General features: G+C 48.8%; 1 protein-coding gene across 1 annotated transcript in view; it reads right to left on the reverse strand.

The window, feature by feature from the left end:
• LOC137911260 (glucosidase 2 subunit beta-like) overlaps positions 1 to 16,007 on the reverse strand; it is a 42,505-nt gene that overhangs the window by 13,435 nt on the left and 13,063 nt on the right. The window contains exons 9-10 of the mRNA XM_068755608.1: positions 14,490 to 14,576; positions 10,269 to 10,338 (exon numbers count right to left, since the gene is read on the reverse strand). Coding sequence (XP_068611709.1) covers positions 10,269 to 10,338; positions 14,490 to 14,576 — 157 coding nt within the window. The remainder of the gene's footprint in view (positions 1 to 10,268; positions 10,339 to 14,489; positions 14,577 to 16,007) is intronic.

Below are 16,007 nucleotides of genomic sequence, written 5' to 3' on the forward strand. Positions count from 1 at the left end.
ACACACACACACACACACACACACACACACACACACACACACACACACAGGGAGGATGCACCTGTGTTTGCACCAGCATGGGTTCATGCAAACATGCAGATCTACATCACAGCTGTAGCTCTACTCCGAATGATCACCGCTGTCGCTGTGCCAACAAGGCCTTTTAATTTAAACGTTCTTTCTCCCCTTCCTCAGACGATCCTCGCGTTACATTTCAAGGCGAGACCCATCTGCTTCATTTACTTTTACAAGCATCCCCCATTCCCACCGGGAGCAGCGAGCGTCACCTCCCTCTCTCCCGGCAGTGTCACAATTACAATAAAAAAAAAAAAAAAAGGGTTCGACAAAATGGGCGTCTGTTTGTGCGTCAGGGACAAGTGTGGACAAAACAAACAGCAAAGCCAACGCCAAAGCCTTTTGTGTCACGTGATCGTTTTCACCAGATGCTGCCGCAAACGACACGGCTTCAGACTCTCGCTGAGGGCGCCGCTTTGTGGCGCCGCTCCTTTAGATATTACTAGAACTAGGGCTCCGGCTAGCCATGCTAATACAGCAGCAGCAGCAGCCTGATGGCAATTATTTAGACGTCCACTTGCTAATTATAATAGAGGCTGACAGGTGCCCAGAACAATCTGAGCCCAAACGGCCTGTGAGCAGCTTCAGTGTGCGGTTGTCTCTACTTATGGTCGGAGATAAAGATAGCAGAGCCGATGTCTCGTCAGACAGACGTTCCCTCGGCTGCACCGCATTCCTGGAATGAGCCTGTTGCTACCGAGATGCTACGCGTTAGCTGCAGCTAATTGTGATAAACGAGGTACGATGCTGACGGCGTCGATGTTGTGACATCATGACACTCTGGAGCCAATCACAGTTCAGGATGCAACTTGAGCCGGTGCATGAAAAGCTACATATGATGAACAAAGTAAGGAAAAAGATAAATTAAGAATAAAAGTCACGCCTCCCGACGACTTGCGTCTCCATCGCCAGCACACACTCAGCAGCATTTAACATGCATAAAACACACACAGCCGTCCCGGGAGATGAAGGAGGCATGGAGACCTCCCGTGGGACCGGTGGGGGGGGGGGAGCCAGCAGATTGTGAAGGGTATGTCCAATCACTGATATCAAGGCAGCTGACGGTGAATAATGAATATAAATGGAGCGCCCCTTGATGGCATTGCTGCGCACGGCTGTGGTGAGTGGGAGGGCAGCAGATGCATAGCCGTTGAAGTGATGGGGGTGATTGCGGGGTGTGTTTATACACACCAAAGATAGGACGGCGCTACAATCTGTCCGTCATTCCGTGTGCTCCTCGCAGCGCGGCTATCCGAGGATGTCTGTGAACGAGGCCGATTGACATTCTCTACTGTGACCCTCCGACTCCTGACAACTCCAATCAGAAGGATGAGTGGGAGGCCGCGGGAGGAGGGGGGAGGGAGGGGGGGGGTGCGAGTCCACAGTGAACGGCGATGATAAGCGTGTGTGCGAGGAGGCGAGGGAGAGCTCTGCACGCAAAGTTCACAAGACGAGGCGAGAAAGCTTCATTTTCCTCGCGTAGCTTCATTTGGCTTCAAAACGTCACATTTCTTGTTGTGAAAAGTTTCATGCAAATCCATCCACCTTAAAAAGACAGGGAAGGCCGATCTTCCTCAAAGGTCGCCGTTTTGGCCGCATCATGTCGCTTCCTATTAAGCTGCCAATTATCCGTTAACACCGTCGCCCGCGCTGCCAAAACGGTGCGACCCGCTATTTTCTATCAACAAGGGCCAGATTTAGAATCCACATTAGTCCCCCACATGATGCCAGGCGCCTGTGTGAACGAGAGAGGGAAGCCATTGCACTTTGCTTAACACAAACACAATCGCAGATGGTTTTCTTCTCTGCTCAAGAGGAGAGCGAATCCGACGGCAGTCACAAACACGTACGTGTGATTTTTAACACGCCTCCCGAAAGGAGGAATAAAAACATGGCGTGCTGTCATCCTCTTTCAGCTCAAGGATTCCAGCCCATTTTCCACTCGTCGATATCGAAAAAAAATACTCAAATATGAGATTAAACTCCCTTTTAATGCGTTTTAAGGCAAAAGGTGGCAGAAATAGGGAAGTTTGAAAAATGAACGACTTCACATGAATGTACGTTTATTCTTTTTTCGTTTTTTTCCTTTTGTACGTTCATTCTTTGACAAACGAACATGTTCGCATGTTTGCCGGTCGTATGAAATCCGGCGGCCGGTAACGACCGAGAGGGCGAAACAAGACTTTGTATAAGGCGATAAATGAGCTTCCATTCCAGAGCGAAGTTTGTAACCCATGAGAAATCCTATAAAAACATTGCTTTTATAGAATATAAAAGATGCAAAGGAGACGTGGTGCGCCCCTACGGTCTACAGGAAGGCCTGTCCCTTATTTATACAGGTGAAATAAAAGCCGATCCCAGAAGCATTAGTCAGGGATACAGCTTCCCATTGTTTACAGCCAAATATGAATTCTTCCTTCTTTTCTACCAGGGGCGGCTTTCAGGCAATCTTTCCTCGACTCGTAAAAAAGTGTCACATTATAAATTCCTCGGTCTATTATTACCTTTGCTGTAACGACACATCCCACACAGCCAGCGCTTAACAACTTGGGAACAGGCTCAAGGCACTATGTTACACCTTGCTAACTCCAACGCAGTGATTGAAATCTGAAAACAGAGTGTCTGACCTCATTTTTTTCTTTGGCTGTTCATGTGACACCCCCCCCCCCCCCTCTCTCTCTGCCGTTCTGGCCCTCCATCGTTATGGCTCAGGAGTCCAAGGGCCACTCCGGGGTCATCAACGGGCTTCGGGAGCCCACTAAACATAATGGACGACAACCTTAAGAAGGTTCAGGAGAACACGACGATGACTTGAAAAAAAAAACTGGAGCTGAATTAACCTAAAAGGACACGCAGACGTTTATAGATGGAGACATTGAGTGATTGTAAGGGGAAGTAAAGGCAGAACTCGACTTACAAAAATAGAATTATTTCCATGGATCCACTGGTTTCGCAGCGCCACTTGTAAAATGCGAATCCACTGTGCTCCATTATTTGTTATTTCCCTACCTCTGCGTTGCCGCCTAGCGCATCCTGTCCTAATTTCTCATTCATATGTATGTAAGATTATCTTTTGAAATATAATATCTGCGCGCCACACTATTCCCGTGGCGTGAGAGCAGGCAGCCGCTGTAAAATGTGAAGTAATCACATCTCAGCTCGGCACCGGGGAGAATACTTAACCCCTCAGTGCACGAAACGGGTCGCGAAAACACGACGGCACGAGCTGCACGGGTGTGATTGACTTACTTAATCCAATTACATTAAGGAACCGCTGTTCACTTAAGATGCACGATAAGATCCAATTTGATGAGTATTTCCTGATTAGCAGACGGCAACAAACAAACTAATTGTCGTGTCTGGTGACTTGCGCTGCACAACGCGGTTCATCCCGCCGTCAATCAGGGCTCTGCTCCCCGGATGGAGGGAAGCTGCAGAACCCGAAATGTAAATCACATCCCGACATGCAGCGTGCACGCTAGCGCACGGCGCTGCATTGAGCACGCTCACAGCTGCTTATCCATACTTGTATTTAAAAACCCTGACATTTACTAAAATTGATTTCCTTCACCGCCTTGCATTTGGTTGAACATACAATGGCAATGACTCCGTAATCCCATTTTAATTAGGAAGATGTAGCAGGCATGGTAAGCTCATGTGCTCTATTCCCTGCAGTGATGCCACACTGGCAAGGAATCAATCACCAAGGCACCGGTTGCCAGGGCAACGAACAGGGGGGCTTTTTGCACTAGTGTCTAAGTGGTAAATGATTGCCCGTGCAACTCATTGGCGGATGCGAGGACGTTTTTTTTTTATCTCTCTGACCCTCCTCCCAATGCATGCCCAGAGACTTAATTAAAAGCAGGCGACGTAAAAAGAAGTCTAAATCCAGGTGGAATTAAACGCGGAGCACAAATTTCATTCCCGCTCTCCAGGTGTCGATAGGTATGCGTGTTTGTGTGTGCGATGTGGATGCGTGTGTGTGTCGGAGGGCCAAGACGATGCTTATCACTCTGTCGGGATGAGTTCAAAACCTTTAAGACGAAGGAAGCACGAGATCCCTAGCATTAAAGCAGGATGGACATTCATATCAGGAAAATGTCTCCCGCCATTGTTTATAATTGGTTATTATTATAAACGTAGCACGCCATACAATAATAGCACAATACGAGTCGGCTAGAGTAATTGGTGAGGGTTATTCTTTCATTTTCTCATTGTCAAAAGACTCAAATAAACATCTTATCTGTTTCTCACTTCACTTTCGCCGGGAACATAATCATTTAAAAAGCCAGTTCTGACTACGGTGTTCTTACTTCTAAAGAGGATTAGCGGTCCCTGCTAGCAGATAGGCAGCGTAGCGTCGTAGCCACCGCTAATCAAACAGGGCTAAATCGTCTGTTTTGTTGAGGACTATCTTCAGCGGTGGATTTAAACTCTTCTGGGGCACCAATAAGAACAGTCAAATGTCACCCGGTTTGAAATTTAAAATCGACAACACAGAGGTGTATCTCCATCGGGCTTCGACTAGCTGGTGATGTCATTATTCATTTTTGTCTTGTCTTGTTGGGCAAGGCCGGCTTTGGGAAAGTCCCTTTTCCGTCCCAAGCGATCCCAATTAAAGACGAGCTGTGTTGCGTTTGGTGCGAGAGAAAGTAAAGAAAGGCTTCACCAGCGCAAAAAAGAGAGGTGACAAAAGCGAAGCAGACAATCAACAGCATTGAAGTGACAAGCAACCATTGCAGAGAGCGAGAGAGCCCTGAAGGGGGGGGCTTTTATAGCCTCCTAGCACAAACAAGCCGTCTGTGAAAATCTAATTCTGCCCAGTAATGAAGACATTGTTCATGAAATACTGAACCACGATACTTCTGGGGAAACTTGGAACAATAAAACTGCAGAATAGCACGGCGCCAGCATGGAATTTGTAAAATAAATATTCAGCAGAGAGCCGCTGCGTCACCATGACGATAGAAACTGTCAGAAACATCATTCATTGTTAACCTTTAGAATGTACATTTGAACGCTGAGCAATTAACTGACAGAATGAGGATCTACTGTCTATTTTTAAAATGCTCCAAAAGAAAATCCAAGCGTCGCTCCTGCCTAATTCCGTCCTGGTAAAACGGGAACACGTCGCACTGGCCCGAAGAAGAAAAGGGCGCTCGCTCCAGCAAACGCCGATTGCCCATCTGGCGGCAGGTACATTCCCCGTTTGTCCACTGGGATCATTCTCTCCACTCCTCTGCCTCCCCAATTAAAAGTTACGCATCAGCCCGGAGTCTGAGCCACACTTCCAGATGGCCGGAATGATAGAGCGAGCTTTTCTCCTCTCGCGTTGTCAGTGGAGGAATCAGCTACCTGTGCCTCTACTTTCCTGCTGTGCTTTGGGAATTCGGCCGAGTTTTTGCTGCCTTGCTCTATAGATGCAGTCAGGCTGGAAAAACTGCAGCTTGTGTCGGTCGGTCGAGGATGGCAATCGTGACGGATGTTGAAAAGCTCGTTGCGCTCCCATTATCAGGTCGTTCGAAAAAGGTCTTTTTATTAAATAATGGCTGCGAAAAGCCAACAGAAGGCAGCGAGGTTTTCAAAACGCAGTCTTTTCAAAACGCAACCGTAAGACTGTTCCCAACTCGGGCTCCGAGGCACTGACATACATGAAGCCATCAGCGACCGGAGATCACAGGAAGAGCATGTCAGACACGATTTTTACCACCGCGGCATCTCGCCTATGTTATCTCACATGCTTAAGTGCAGCTGACAGGTAAATCCCACGGCTGAGTCTCTCTGCCGCTCTCTCACGCTTCGCTGTGAAAGTCTTCCTGCGTGTGAGCGACCATCTAATCTCTTGAGACCAGAAGACTGCAGCAAAATATAGCGACCGACTAGCAGCATCGTTTTAGCAAACATAGGACGAGCACGAAGAAGACTGCAGCCTTGCCTCCTGATATTCCGAGCAATTAACACCACAATTCCATGTGGGAGACGACTTATGTTTTTATCCTTCACCAGAAGGCTGGTTGCCACCTGCCTCCATTATTTGCTGCGTTTGAATTCCTTAATTCTTCTGTAAGCATGAATTTTCATTCCAGTGAGACCCGACAGGGAAATCTAACGAGATATCTGCCAATTCTTCCTCGAAAAAAAATAATAATAAAGCTTTAGCAGCATTTCAGTTTCTTGAACTCCCTTTCCTGCTGCCAGGATAGATCGTAATAGAATTTCTAAGCCCTGGATGGTGCAGCTGAACAAACCTAGAAATGTGAACAGGCTATACGGGACCCAGTGTGGTAGAACTCAATCTAGTACACAGCATGAAAGATATACATGCTTATAGCACCATATTGCATTACAGTACTGTGGTTAGAATACAGTTTTCATCAGATTTCAGTATTATTGTGCTGCAAATTATCGTCGAAGAAGAAAAAAAGTGAGCTTTTTCCCGGCACAATAACGTCAAACTGGGCTAACCGTCATCATCAAACCATCTCAAACCGAAAAATAATACAGAACCGCTTTTAAATTACAGACATTTGTGGCTCTCGTCACTTAGAAAAGCGGCCTTTGTTGTGCCAGAGAGCAGGTCAGAGCAAAGTCGTTTATCTCTGTTGAGTTGGAAAATTAACTTCTGCCTCCGAGCAGTTCAACCCAGTGAGAACCCCGCAACGCCGTTGACCCCTCAGTCGACACGGCGAAAAATAGCTCGGCGTAGGGCGCCGGCAGATTAGCATCACGTTGTTGATGCGACGCGCATTCGCAGGAAGGACGAGAAACTCTTCCAGCTATCTGAGCTGTTAAGAGGAATGTTGTCAAGAAACGGAAGTCTATCCACAGTGGAATATTAACAGACATGATTCACTGAGGCATAGATTAAATGTAAAATATAAGATATATTGTTCTTCCTATTACCTCAGTGCTTAAAAGCAACAACCGTGTTCACAACATCGACGCCTGCAAACGGCACACGCCTGACGAAAGTCGCCCATTTTAGTCGATTTTATACCGATGCTGCTTATTATGTTTTAGTCACTAGTCAGGTCTCATTGATCAATGCTACAGCGAGAACAAACTAAAAAAAAAACAGTTACAAGAACGTAATTACTGGCTTTGACACCTAAAAGTTGCAGATGTTGCAAAAAACAAAAACAAAGATGGCGCTCTGATTGTTTTCATCTGCTCATCCACACGACGACCCGCGAGCTCGAGGAGATCAATTTTCTGCGCCCCGCTCTCTTTTGTGTGGCCTGAGAGGTTCTGCTGGATGGGGATAATTGTTGTTTTCCATACGCCGGTGGCAGCTGTAGGGACTCACCTGGAAAAGTGCACGTAATGTCGAGCGGGGGAAATCAATCCTGTACAACAGCTGCTAATTGGGCTGGCGGCACACTCAGGAAATGGCTGCAACTCACGCGCGTTGCTACAGCCCGAGCAGGATGAACAACTGGATGCGACGCGGCCCGGACACGTGCAACCCTTCGTTATCGACGAGAAGAGCACGCCTGCAAATGGAGTAATTAGATTTAACCGCCTCTCCTCGCATCAACTTCAGATCAAACTCGTGCCTCTCTGTTCAACAGATTTCCTGCAGCCACTTCAGGCGAGCGGCTTCGTAACGCAGCAGCTTATCTGCTAGCGCTGAAAGCCGCTCCTGGGATACCGATACAGACGTGTTAATCGATCATTGGATTTCCCCGTACCTCTTCTCGCTCGGGGTGGGGGGGGGGGAATAATTCTTATCAGGTTACAACACCTTGAATTCTTTTGGTATACTTCTTAGCGATCGTGCCGCGCGTTAGACGGGTATCCACAGGTTAACGCCACTTTAAGGTCAAACAAAAATATTCAGTAGAAGTGCGAGAACATGATGATACAAATGTGGCGTGACTGCCACTGATTATTCAGGTCGTGGAGCGTAATTGTCAGGTTAGCCGCAGAGAACGCTAACAGCGTGGCGCGATAGAGAACTACCGTTTGCGTGTACTCTTGGCTAGGATAGCGACGCTCAAATACTCGCGTGTTTGTGAAATTTATTTGCGATCGTCTGGCCATAAGGACGGAAATCGGAGACACCGCTAATGCTAAAGCAAAATCCAAAACAGATGTCGCCAAAAAATGAACGACATTTTTAATTAAAACACACACCCCCTCCAGGGGAGGAGACAATCAGGCGCTCAGAGTTTGCACTGGCAAGCCCAAGCCACACCCACTTGAAGAAAGGGGCGCGGTTTGCTATCAATGACAGACATAATCCGTAATGTTTTGCAAGCTGTGTATGTGCTACGTATTGCAGCTAGCCTGTCCTCTTTAAATCAAAGAAGAATTTAAGGATGTAAAACCAACCCAAATTCTCTCATTTCCAGATTTTGAAGGCGACTGCTTTAGCTCCCAGTGGCAGCCTTTGTGCATGCGGCGCATGTCGGCTTCTATGGTTGGGATTTTCTCTCCCTCGCTCACTCGCTCTCTCTCTCTCTCTTTCAGACTCTGAATCAGCAGCTCCCTTTGGTAAACAAGTCAGAGTGATTGTTGGATTTGCATATTCTCGAATAAATTATATTGCATTTCTGCGATAAGCAGCGCGCTACTGTTCGGTAGCTTTTCCCTCCTCCTCCTCCTCCCTGCGTTCCACAACGTTCACGCGTGCTGCCACGAATTAACCCTGATCACGAGGGAGCACGGCAAGCGAGAAAGTGCTGTTCAAAATTCATGTTTTTGGCGATAGGAAAAGCCGCAGCCATCGGGCGCCCCCCCCCCCCCCGTGGAGCCGGGACTGGCACCGCCGTGGATGGTTAATCAGGCCTGATAATGATGCATGGCCATGTCCGCCACCGAGGACACGGACGGCAGCCGTGCTCGGCGGTGGGAGATGGGAGCAGAAAACCTGGGAGGAGAGGAGGTGGAGATTAAAACGACTGGAGCCGCGGAGAGCCGAGATAGCCGAGGAGATGGAGGTGGAGAGGAGAAATGGGAAGATAAGTAGCGGCAGAGGAGGCGACGAGGAGGAGGAGTCCACGCCGGACGTTGGATTCTCCGGATGGAGGTTCGATATGGGTGCAAATTAGAATTTGGTGCGTGCGTGTGTGCAGCCAGGCTGGCATATGGACACGTGTGCATATTTACATCACTGTGTCTAAAGGGGCTGGGGGGGGGTTCTTAACATGAACACACTGCAGCCCCATTTTAATTACAGCGCTGGCAAGCTGAAGAAGCAACAAGGAGGAAGAGCTTCATGTGGAGGCCTCGGCACCTCCCCTCCACCGGTTCAACCTTCCTCCTGCTCCTCCCCTCTCCCCTTTATTCTCCTCACTTCCTTAGGAGAATTTGGCTGCCGGTGTTTTGGCTGGTGAAAGAGGAACCATCGGACGGCAGGGGCATGAATATTCCAAATGACTAATGTTGCACACGCTTATTTTTGACATATCTGGCGTCCACAGGGAAATAAAACACTTCTAATGCAGGGGGACCATCTGTTATCTGTCGCTGGTGTTTCAGCGCAGCGTGCGTGCGCACACACACACACACACACACACACACACACACACACGGACGGATCGACACACAGCAGGAGGCGTGCACAGACAGCAAAACATATACGCACACACGTGTAAACAGTCGAATCCGTGGGGAGGGGTGCACGACAGGCAGCCTCTAAACTCCTGTACAAATTGAACAGTCTTTTTTAACTTCGGCGTGTTTGTCAAGCGCGCTGCAAATCAGGAGCCGCAGGGTGACGGGGAAGGCGCACGCTTTTTTTTTATGCTAGCCGTAAATACTTGGGCCCGTCTCCTCGCAGCAGCTGGAGTAGGATAATAAGTTTGCGGTGTGAAAACGGAAACGAGCTCACGACGCACAGAACCGTAAAGCCTCCCAAATATTGTTTTTCGTGTGTTTTATCCTCCGCCTTTTATTTTGAAGGGAGCACTGGAAATTCTCCAAACACAGAGCAATTAGAGCCACGTTGCAGTCGAGCCACTGCGGCCGCCTTGATAAAGCAAATCGCATAACCTTGGAAAAAATAAACACGCAGACGGCGCAAGCAAACTCTGGACTTCATTCAAATTTGAGTCGCAATAAAAAAAGATTAATTGAAACCCGGAAATGAACTCACACAGGTAGAGTTTGCTCACAGGAGCATGTCGGCTAACGTCACTGGGGGGGGGGGGGGGGGGGGCACTAGAGGGTTTAAGGGTTTAATAACTTACCTCTATCGACCGCCGTCAGATCAGGATCTTCACCCGCCAGACCTTTTTGAGCACCTCGCGCGTTTTTGATCTGCAAAGCCGAAAGGGACAAAAGAACAAGGTCAAAGATCCGCAGATCGGGCGGGAGGGGCCGGCGTTTCCATGCACGTTGGGCCCGATATTTAGAATTACCAACATGAAAGGGTTTTAAGAACTAACCCTTACTGAAGTCGACATTGTTTATTGCAGAGCTGATGATCTATTTATTTATTTTACCTCTCCTGTGGAAGGCATCTTCTATTATGTGGCGCTGAGGAAATATATGCTTTGTGAAGACTTGTCTCACGCTGACATTTCTTCCTGCACCTAAAACCGGACTGTAAACTCGACCGTGGGAGCGAGAGATGCTGCCAGATTCAATGTGACTCACCGAGAACGAGCGGCTCGACATCGGGCCGATATCGCGTACGGTTATTGACATATCATTGCTTTGTTCTGCAACTAAGGAGGCTCTTAGAAAAAGTAATGGCTGATTCTTAGCTTGGAACATAGTTGTGATCACCCTGACCTTTGGAGAGTCTTCCTCTACTGCGGTTTGTTTCTCCTTTATTGTAACTGCAATAAAATCAACCCTATCTGAGGCTGTGTGATGATTCTATTGTGTCCAGGGGGCTGCAGGGAACCAATCTAACCACATCCGCTATTATTCTATATATTCTATAACTGATGGAAGAATTTTGACATTCTAGAAGAAGACTGCGATCGCTCTACCAGCCTGCAGACGGACGCTTCGTCTTATCACGACTGTCTTTTAAAAGCTTTTTGGGAAAAAAAGACAACAACAACAACAAGCAAAACAAACAAACAAATCTGCTAATGGTCAGAAAAGGAAGGATCTTGTTAGCGCCGCGCCGCCGCCGCTTCCCTCTCCACACAAGATAAGCCTCCCGTCGCTGCGTGAGAGGCAGAAATGGACGGAAGCATCACTTCAAGCTCGGTCCTCTCAGTCGATCGTTTCATGTCCACTCATGGTTCTCGTTCCGCCCGCTCCTCGTTTTTGTGCCTGAGAACAAGACGCCGGCGGAGCAAAGCCTTCAAGCTGCCACGTAAAAACGTCAAGAAATCAAGCCAGCACGCGTGGAAAGACACAGAACAGGCTGGGCTCTTGGAAAAAAAACTGTCTTCCTTTGAAGGATGGTTGTTCTCTGATCCCCGCAGCTTCCGGAGACGCACGCCGCACCGCGGGTATTTGTCCATCGAGAGCCGCTCCCGCTAAATGAAACAAACGCTCAGACACCAGGAAGTGCCTCATTAATTGACGAGCAGATATTTCTGAATTCGTAACCATCAAACAGACTTCATTTTGCCCCCCCCCCCCCCCATCCTCCCAGGCGACTAACTTAAGAGACTTATCTTATAAATACAGCCCTAATCAAAATAAATGACTAAAAGCTCTCAGGGACCTGAAGGCTATGCACATTTGCATCAGAGGAAACTGATGCAATTTAAATAACCGCCTGTGCACTAATATTAAAGTTCAAATCACAGAGTCCCAACTTATGTAATGCTCTCAGCTCTGTTTCGTGTGTGTGTGTGTGTGTGCGTGCGTGCGCGTTGTCGCTCGGTTTGGCAGGCAGCCGTTCACGACAACCGGGTCCGTGTGTTAAAGTTAATTTGTCATTTTAAACATTTGATATTTATGAAAACAACGATCCCTTCGCCGACAACTAGAATTTGCCGTCGCTCCGGTTTTAACGCCGGCCCGTGTTTGAGGATCTGATGCCGGCAAAGCGTCTTAGAGGAGATCAAGGCGCTGCAGACGCTGCGCCGCTGGTGGAGAGACGGCGTGCGCGCCCGGTGAGAGGTAGAATAATGACTGGCTGGTGACGAGGAAAGCGCCTCATATTTTGGGCCTCAGGCTGGGCAGCTGTGAGAAACTTTTCCCCTCTTCCCCTGGTGCCCCCCCCCCTTTGAGACTCTGATTAAACAGAAGACAAAGACGCCCTGAGTGGTTTCTTCCCTTTTCCAATCCCCTACGTGGCCGCTGGCACTTTCCTTTTCTGTATCTCCAGTTGGCAGCCAGAGTGAGCGAGTGAGTCACGGCGGTTTCAACAAGTGACTCGTTTAAGCAATTTTAAGGGCACTTCCTGACTAAAACTACTCGGAGAATAGTTTCCTGTCCATTATTAGGTGGGGGGGGGGGGGGTATTATGTTTCACTGAGATTATTATTGAGACAGAGACATCCGGGTGCAGCGTCACGTTTTACTGAAAGTTTGCAAGTCACTCATTTAGTCAAAAGGCTACCAGTAAGTAAGTGTGTGTGTCTTTTGTGTGCACACACACGCACACACACACACACGTGTTTTCGTTCGTGCATGCATGTGTACGTTAGCGAGAACCTAGCATGACGCCGGTTGTCCAAGCAGCACGCGTGACTTTGGAAACTACCATCAGCACTAAATGAACGGACATATGGAAGGTTTATGTGCAACTAGGTTGGACAAAAACACACACTTTTACACCCACACACACACACACACACACCCACACACACACACACACACACACACACACACACACACACGCAGCATCTTTTATACATCACTGACACCCTCTGCTGCATCCTGGGACTCCAGTTCAGCCAATTAAAGCGCTTCAATCTGGAAACATTACTGCGTTTCTCTTTGTGTACGTGCGCGCACGCTGGCTGGCAGCCAACGGAGGGGGGGGGGCAGCTTGTGTGTCGCTGTCACACTTTCAGGTCACGCCACGACAGCGGTGAGACCCAGACAGAGCAGGAACGAGTAAAAGAGCAGAGGAAGAGGGGGGTGGGGGGCATGGCAGCCGAAGACGAGCACTTTTACATCAAACAAATGTTGTCACAACAGAGCAGCCGAGCCGCCCGTGTTAACCGCGACACCATTCAGCTGCTCGTCAGGCAGAGCGAGGCGACCCCCCCCCCCCCCCCCCCCGACGGCAGGCGAGCAGGAGAGGAGGAAGGACGCGGCGACGTAGCGGCACATCCTCGGGAATAGCACGGAAAGGCTTCTCATCCCGCCATGAGGTGGAGTGTGTGTTCCCATAACGGCGACGGCAATCACTGACACTTGTACTGGGGGGGGTGGAGGTCGGGGGGGGGGATGCTGCAGCTGGAGTTTGAATAGCACTCATAGAAAAGTGCTGATTTTGCATTATTATTCTACAGTTTAAGGAGCATATTTGTGTGGCGTGCAGCCGAGGGGGGGGGGGGGGGGGGGGGGGTCGGGTTCACTTTAAAGGGTAAAGGCAGACAGAAACATGAAAAGTGAGATCACAAAATGACGCCCCCCCCTCTAGAGGGAGGCTTCACTTTATAATCGACTAATTCACTCGATTTGCAGAAGAAGCGCGATGAAGCTGACGTTTCTCTGTGATGTTGAGCGTTTTGAACGGCGAGCATCAGAGTTCAATTCCTCCATCTCAAGTCCGTTCCTATTTCACTCTTTTTTATGAAGAGACGAGGGTTTGCTTTATAACTCAAGTTAAGTTAGGCGAACGGCGGAATCTCATCTGAACCCCAATTTTTATTGTATTTTTTTTTTTGTCTATGGAAATGACAAGCTTCTTATCTGCAGAGCGGGTTATTTGAGCAGATCCTCGCCGTGGCTTAGTGAAGGGACTCAATCACTGCCGCCTGGCGATAGGCCTCGCTCCCCCCCCCCCCCCTCATCTCTTTATCTGGAGGAGCGGAAATGAAAGGATGGTATCTCTGCGCTCTCCGCATCCTCAGCTCGGAAGATGAAAATGGACGTTCTCTCCTAGCGTCAGACGAAAGCATGCGGGTTTCCGAAGCCTGTCGATGTCGGGAGTTTAGGGACTCTAAATTAACACAGACTGAAGATAGGGGGGGCTATAATGAGGTCGTGTTGCTGCTGTCAGGATGGAATAAACCCATTAGATAAATGTAATCATCCTGTAGGAGCGACAAGAACACCGTCAAATCACCGGCAGCCATCAAGCTGCGACGCTTCTCCCCGGCGTGAATTTAACTTTTGGATTATCCGGCAGGTTCCATCGTGCCAGAATAATATTCCTGAATGTCTTTGCGTGAGGTTAAGATAAGTCTATTATTTGAATATGCAGCTGAAGCGATTCATGAGCGACGCCTCCAGCGCTGCTAGAAAGACGTTCTGTTGTTTGTTTGAACGGCACGAACGGAATTCAATGCAAGTAGTGGCAAAAAAAGAAAGGAAAAGCTCACCTTGACGGCGTCTCCTCTGTGCAGGACGTCCCAGAGCGTGTTTTGGAACTTGCCGAGGTCCATCTGAAGGCCCCCGCCTAACAAAGCCTGGCGGGCGAGACGGGAGGTCATCAGTTTTATAGACGTGCAAACAAAATCAATCAAGTGTGACTTGAGCCCCCCCCCCCCCCCCCCCCACCCCCCGCCCCCCGCCCGGGCTTACAAAAAAGTGTATTACAGAACTGATAACAAACTCCACACTATCCATCCCATTCAGCTCCCTTCCCAATATTCCCCGCCGCCATATCTGCTCATCTATTCAAGTCGCTCCCTCATTAAGTCGGCTTTTACAGCCAGAAGGAAGTGGCTTCCCGCTTATGGAAGTCAAACACCATTTATCATGGAGGAGGCAGCAGTAATACAGATTAAACTTCATGTTTTAATTCAGCGGGGAACAAACGCATCGTAGATAAACTGCAGAGCAAAAAAAAAAAGGGGGGGTCGGAGTGAGCAGGTGCCGGCGGGCGCCCCCTCGGGGGGGGGGGGGGGCGCCCGGAGGAGAGGCCGCTGCTGGCTGGGAGGCGAAGGACGGGGACGGAGGAATGGAAGGCGGCGCCGGTCAAAGGAAACGGTGTCGCCTGGAAGCCATTCTGGCAGCGATGACCTTTAGATATCATGCTCAATTAAGCTAAGCTAATAAACACCACAGCGGACCTGGACCTTCTCGCCTGGGAGGCGGGCGCCGAGGAAAGTTGCTTTGTTCAAAACAAGCCAACAAGGGTCTCCAATGCTTCAATCGTGAGGGAATAAAATAAACTTCCTTCAAATTTCTCGCCTGAACTGTGGAAATGTTCCATAAAATCCGGAAGTTAAATTAGTCATAATTTGCCGTACCGAGTCTGAACCTCAATATCCAAGAGATAAGACCCCCCCCCCCGCTGGGTGAAACCTCTGCAGCATTCCTAACAAACAAGCACTTGCATTGCTTTACGGAGACAAAAGGCGAGGTCAAACAGCATCGTTACACACTCTGCTAGGATATTTGATAGTTCCCAGAAGCGCAGTTCTACAAATACCAGCTACACGCAACCGGCAAGAGAATATTGGGTTTCTAGCCTAGTAAAATATTACCCCTCCCCACACAATATTAAAGCACACGCAGCATGTGTGCGTACCACATGTACACAGAGTATCACGTGTACTTCGGCTGCCAGCTATTTTTGTCAGACGTCCCTCATCCGAGCATCTCCGTGGCTCCGCTACCCAGCGATGACAATTGGCGCTCCGCTTTCGAGCCCTTTGACAGATGACGATGGAAACAGAGCTCAGAGGCAGATTTCCCAAGGTGGCGAATAGACTGGTACATACGACTCTCCCCGGAGTCCAGGGAGGGTCCGAATCCCTCTCAGGTAATTTCATCCGGATCGTTCCGCTCCGGAAATCTCAAGTTTAATTTGGTGGTGGCAGATTAATAAAGATTACAACAACAACAACAAAAACGGGATTCGCAGCATTTGGATTTGAGAAAAGGGAAGGCGC

This window comes from Brachionichthys hirsutus, chromosome 23 (assembly GCF_040956055.1).
Source record: "Brachionichthys hirsutus isolate HB-005 chromosome 23, CSIRO-AGI_Bhir_v1, whole genome shotgun sequence".
In the NCBI taxonomy this organism is placed as follows: domain Eukaryota; kingdom Metazoa; phylum Chordata; class Actinopteri; order Lophiiformes; family Brachionichthyidae; genus Brachionichthys; species Brachionichthys hirsutus.